Raw genomic sequence first — 5,607 nt, 5'->3', positions numbered from 1 at the left:
CACCAAGTAATATTCATGTCCGTCTTCCCAGGAAATTTTCAACCAATTGATCAGATTCAAGATTTAACAATTTACAGTCATCAAGGAAGGCTAGCCAGCACATTAGCAAGGGTCTTTGAAAGAACTCAAAAAATAACGAAGGAATCTCACACAAGGATTAATTATAAAAGTAGAAATACTCTACTTGTGTCCAGTAAAAGAAATGAAATTGAAGAAAGAGAGATGAGACTCTTGGTGGAATTTGAATCAGCATTCTACAACTTATCTGGACTTTTGGAAAAGCTCCCTGAAGGGATAAAGAGAAATCTCTGCTATTTGATAAAAGACAGAGAAGACCACAAGTGCCAGCTATGTGCCTTAGAGATATCTGAAAAAAGCAATAATGAAACGGAATCAACTCACATGATGAAGGAAGAAGACAATGCATCTGAGAGTCACATGATAAAAGAGGAGGATAGTGCATCTGAAGCATCTCTCAACACTATTGCATAGTGACGTAAGCACTTAGGTCATAGAGCACCAACAATGTAACTGGTGCAAGAGAACAAACAATGACGTAAACAATGACGTCATAAGAAAGGTAAGGATGGGAATTGTCCATCAAACCCAACAATTATAAATAGGTTGCTTAGGCAATTGTAGAAGTATCAGACAATAGGAAGCAGGAGGCTAAGAGTACTCATATGCTAGGAGAGCGAGGAGGAAGCTGCCGAGGCGATTCTATAGTCTGAGAAAGAATTCCCTTAGGGAAAAATAATTCTAAACTCCCCTCTGGAGTTAGTATCTACAATCTCCCCTCTGGAGATAAAAACACCTTATGTAAAATATACTAAATAAAGGAAGTTTTTCTCCAGAAAGGTACATCTTCATTCTAGTCTTTCAATTATGAATTATTTAGAAAGTTTAGAATTAACAGAAGAATCTGATTATTATAGATTAACTGCTTTATTAGATAATGAAAAACAGGCTGTTCTAAAAACAGAATTAAATCTCAAATCAAATGAAAATTTTAATAAACAAAATCTTTTAAAAGAAGTTTTTAATAGAAAAAATATAATATACTATGAAAAAATTCAACTAGAAGCCCCTATAAAGATAAAATCCGCCAATGGAGAACTTGAAATTGCTTTGATAAATGATGAAGAATTGAGTAAACAGATTGAGAAAATTAAGGATCAACAAAAAAGATCTAAAATTGGATGGATTCATATTAGTACTATACAAGTCTTAATCAAATCTACATATATGAAAGGAATTAATTCACCAATAAGCTTAGCAATCTGTGACAAAAGAATTTCTGATGACCCAATAGATCAAATAATTGGAATTGTTCATGGAAACTTGGCAAACGTAAATGTTAAATTTAATGCCCATCTTGGATATGCTATACCTTTATCAACTGAAAATCTTGGAAGATCTATAAGTTTGGCTTATAAATTCCACAGAAAGAATCTAATGGAACAAGACGATGAACCATTTTCAATTACATAGGCAATAAATTATGCTTTAACAAATAGCCATCATATTATAATATTTAAAAACAGAGAAAGAATTTATGTCGATGAATTATTTCAGAAAATTGTAAAAACAGAAATACCAAAATATAAAGCTATTGAAAACCCAGTTCTATTATTAAAAGAACCATCAGGAAAATTAGTTTCATCAAATTTTCAAATAAGAGAATCTAAAATTAATAGCCTTTTAAGTTTATCTAAGTTAAAGATTAAAGAAGAAAATTCTGAAATAAAAGAATTAACAAAAAAGGTCGAAAAATTAAATGAAACCCTAAACACTAAATTATGACAATAAATAAAGAAAAAATATATGTAACTTATCAAGACAAGAAACAAGAGCTCTTTGAAAGAGAAAATCGGTTGAATTATTTACAGTTTTCTGAAATAAATCAAAGAGCATTTGAAGCTCTAAAAATAATCTATGACAAGTTGAAAAGAGAAGTTAAAGAGCTAGAAAAATTAATAGAATCTCTAGAAAATAGTGATGAATCGATGATAGAATTTGCAGAAATTCTAAAATAAATAATGAAGCATACAAAGATTAAAAGACCAGAAAATAAAATAAAAAGAAAAAGGGCGAAAAAATTAAAAAGTAAAATAAAGGAGTATAAAAGGGAATTAAATAATCTTCAGATCGAAATTGATGACCTTATAATAAAAAGAATAGAAATAAAAATAAATATAAACAAGTTGGAGTTAAACTTAAAAAATTTATAAATGCCTGGAAAACCATATTATGACTTAAAAGAATTAAAGCTGTTAAAAGAAAAAATGGAGAATGAAGTTGAAAAATTAAAAAGATATTTAGAAACAACAGAAAGTGTAGAAATAAAAGAAGTTTTTGAAGATTTGAGAAATTATATTAAAGAAAAAGACAAATAGATAAAAGATTTTATATACAATAATCCATGCAAAAAAGAATATTATAAACTAAAACAAGATTGAAAAAAAAATATAAAATTGAAATCAGAATTATAAATACCTAGTAATAGTAGAAATGGTCAACACTTTTGATTATGAATTTGTAAATTATTTAAATAAAGTACCACCAATCGAATCCATACAAACTATAAACTTATTCAAAGTAAAATATGAAAAGTTAATATTTAGAGTTAATAGAAATTTCGAAAAAGAAATTAAAAGAAAAGTTGACTTTAAAAAATTTAGAGTTAATAGAAATTTCGAAAAAAAAATTAAAAGAAAAGTTGACTTTAAAAAATTGGTATTAGAGCCAAGTTAACGATTAAGGGTAACATTTTTTCTTTAAGCAACACTTTTAGTGATACGTTTTTAAATCAATAAACAATTAAATAAAAACAAAAATCTGTAAATCTGTACCAAAATACATCTGTACACTAGATGGACCCTTTTTAGTTTACCCGTACAAGTGTATAACAGTGTGACCTCGTAGCAGTGTCTCAAAGTCACAGAGTATAGTAAGCGCGAAAAGAGAAAAATCAAATCTATATTGTTTCCATTTCTCAGGGGTTTTATACTTTATAGTGTTAGGGTTTTACATTTCTTCTTTTTCTTTCAACAATGGCGGAAACCTGCTCCGTCGACGCTTCCCTCTGGTGGGACTCATTCACTCTCTTCTTCACTCAGCTCGAAAACTTATCCCCCTCCTCAGATCTTCCACCAAATTTGGTACAACCTCATCTCTCTCTCTCTCTTTCCAGTTTGCGTGTATAAAATTGTGCTTTTACCTCAATTATTCATTCTGCCTTTTTTGTTTTTTTGGTATAATTTAGGCGAAGAAGTTGAAGGAAAACCATTCGTGGTTCGCTGACTTGCTCTTGCGCTTCAAGCCCCCGAGTCAGAAGTCAAAGGAAGCTTTGAACTCGAAGAAGCTGAAAATTGGATCTCACGAGCTCACAGTTCAACCTGAGCTCAAAGATAAAGCTCTCCAGATTAGCTCCTACTTGGTGAGTTGCTTGCTTGCTTATGTTATCATCATCGCGTTATAGTTTTGGTTTGGATTATTAGTTATGATATGGAGTATCTGAATTGCTTATAGGCAAGTTTAATTATGTTTTGGAATTGTAACTTTGAAAGTTCATGGCAAGTAATGTTGTTCTGACTTCTGAGATTGCGGTGCTGCTGGATGGACAAGTTTTTGGTGTTTTTTAACGCGCCTCTGTTTTTTGTTTCAGCTACTAGATGAGGTTCAATCATACATACTTGTGGAAAGGTCCATTAAAAATAACAGTGTGGCTCCTAGTTTGATGTTTCCAGAGTTTCTTCACATGGTTAGTGTCATTCAGTCCCCTACCTACTATCCTTTATAACATAGATGTAGTTAGATGCTGACTTTGACAGTGGCCAATTGTTGCGCAATTAACTTTATTAAATTGTGTGAAGTCATAAGCGGAAGGATTCTCTAAAGTTACCGTTTTGTTTGGCTATTGTATGGAGGACCTCTTATCCTTCTTCCACTTGTATTTTTTACCATCAATATTATGAATTTTTCGTTTATAATTTTTTTTTTCAAATTTTGTGTTGACGTTTATTGTTTGAGACTGACACTAGCAATTGGAACTTGAAAGCTGGAAGATTTGACATAATTCGTAAAGATTTACAACCATGTACACATTTTTTCAAGTTACTTATTTGTACTTTGCTAGATGTTTAAATTTAATGTTCTTCTTTAGGTCTTGCGGATAACACGATGAGCTTGATTAAAATGCTTGAATATGTACTTATACATTATTTGCCATCAATGTAGCGGGATGTGTGGTTGTAGGAATCTAGTTAGGTGAATAGGTGGATGAAAATAAATGAAAAGAGCTTTGGGTGTTATTTCTGATGGAAAAGTACCACTCAAGTTTAAGTAAAGCTTTTACCGAACAGCTTTAACACTTGTGAGGTAGTATTCAATTGAATGTTGGATGGCAAGAAACCAACAAGAAAATAAACTGTGTTGCAGATATGAGAATGTTGCATTGGATGGATGATGCATAGTGACTAGCCGAGTTAGGATTATAAATTGATGGGTTAGGGAGAAATTTGTGGTTTCACCTAGTGGTAGTGTAAAAGATATGGTAGAAGATCATTTTAGATGGTTTGGTCATATGTGTAGATGACCTAAGGATGTGCTATAAGGAGAGTAGATCAAGTTGAACATAGTCCAATAGGTATAAGTAGACAAAGAAAACTCCAGGTAGAAGAATTAGTTAACAACGACACGTAGTCTTGTTTCACTAGTTGAATCACTTGGGTGCTTAATTTAGACAATTTAGAATTTAATCTTCCTATTGGGACAAGGCTTGGTCAATTGTTGCACCCTGTCTCTATGGTCCATCTATCTACAACCATTTTTATTCCAATTCTTGTAATTGTTGTTTACAAACAATTTATTTTTAATTATTAATCATATTTTGTCTCTTTGTATTGCCTTCGTTACATACTTGATTTGGTCCAAATTAGGCATTTTAGGTTCTTCCAAACATTATAAGGTCTGGTTCGAGTTGGATGATTCTTGGGGATTTTTTTAGTAAAATATTGGGATAGCTATTGTCAACTATACTTATAATTTCTGATGCTTTTAAGTTACTGATTCAGATTTCATTTCCTTTATGTTGTGGAGATGTTGATTCAATATTACATGGAGCGACAATGCTTGCTGAAGTGCATAAGGTGGATTCTCATGCATGCTAGTAAGTATATATCATGATGTTTTTATGACCATACAATACTTGCTCTGTCTGTTTTTTGTGTTCTGGAAAGTGCAGACATACTGCAAATGCTTCACGTGTGCATGTGTGCAGGCATGCACACATTTATATTGTATCGAATTATCGTTTTATTGAATATTTTCATTTTTCTGGCTTCTATTAGTTGAACTTTCTAGTTGATGTTATTTTGGCTTTTGACTCTTCATGTAGTTTATATTGGTTCTATATCTGAAGACAATATTGTTAGGGAGGAGGCAAAAAAGCTGTTTGATAATCAGCTAGAAAGTAAGTTAGTATCATTCTTCGAGGACCATTTGTCTTGCAGCTTCCCCGAACAAATGGTATGTTTCTTCTCCATGGGCTAGGCTGCTAGCTGAATCCTATCGTTCTTGTGTTACGTCCTTTTTTTTTTTTTTTTC

At 31.7% G+C, this 5,607-nt stretch overlaps 1 protein-coding gene across 5 annotated transcripts in view; it reads left to right on the top strand.

The window, feature by feature from the left end:
• LOC107629607 (nucleoporin NUP188 homolog) overlaps positions 2,938-5,607 on the top strand; it is a 17,863-nt gene continuing 15,193 nt past the window's right edge. For 2 of the 5 annotated variants that reach the window (XM_021118103.1, XM_021118102.1), the window contains exons 1-5: positions 2,938-3,161; positions 3,266-3,439; positions 3,668-3,763; positions 5,101-5,170; positions 5,399-5,529. In XM_021118103.1, coding sequence (XP_020973762.1) covers positions 3,054-3,161; positions 3,266-3,439; positions 3,668-3,763; positions 5,101-5,170; positions 5,399-5,529 — 579 coding nt within the window. In that variant the 5' untranslated portion in view covers positions 2,938-3,053. Of the gene's footprint in view, positions 3,162-3,265; positions 3,440-3,667; positions 3,764-5,075; positions 5,171-5,398; positions 5,530-5,607 lie in introns of those variants that run through there. The other 3 variants (XM_021118099.1, XM_016332428.2, XM_021118100.1) reach the window with 2 other exon arrangements.

The sequence above is a fragment of the Arachis ipaensis genome, chromosome B03 (genome assembly GCF_000816755.2).
Source record: "Arachis ipaensis cultivar K30076 chromosome B03, Araip1.1, whole genome shotgun sequence".
Taxonomy (NCBI): domain Eukaryota; kingdom Viridiplantae; phylum Streptophyta; class Magnoliopsida; order Fabales; family Fabaceae; genus Arachis; species Arachis ipaensis.
The sequence above is the reverse complement of the archived record's forward strand: the minus strand, read 5'-3'. Positions and strand labels throughout refer to the sequence as shown.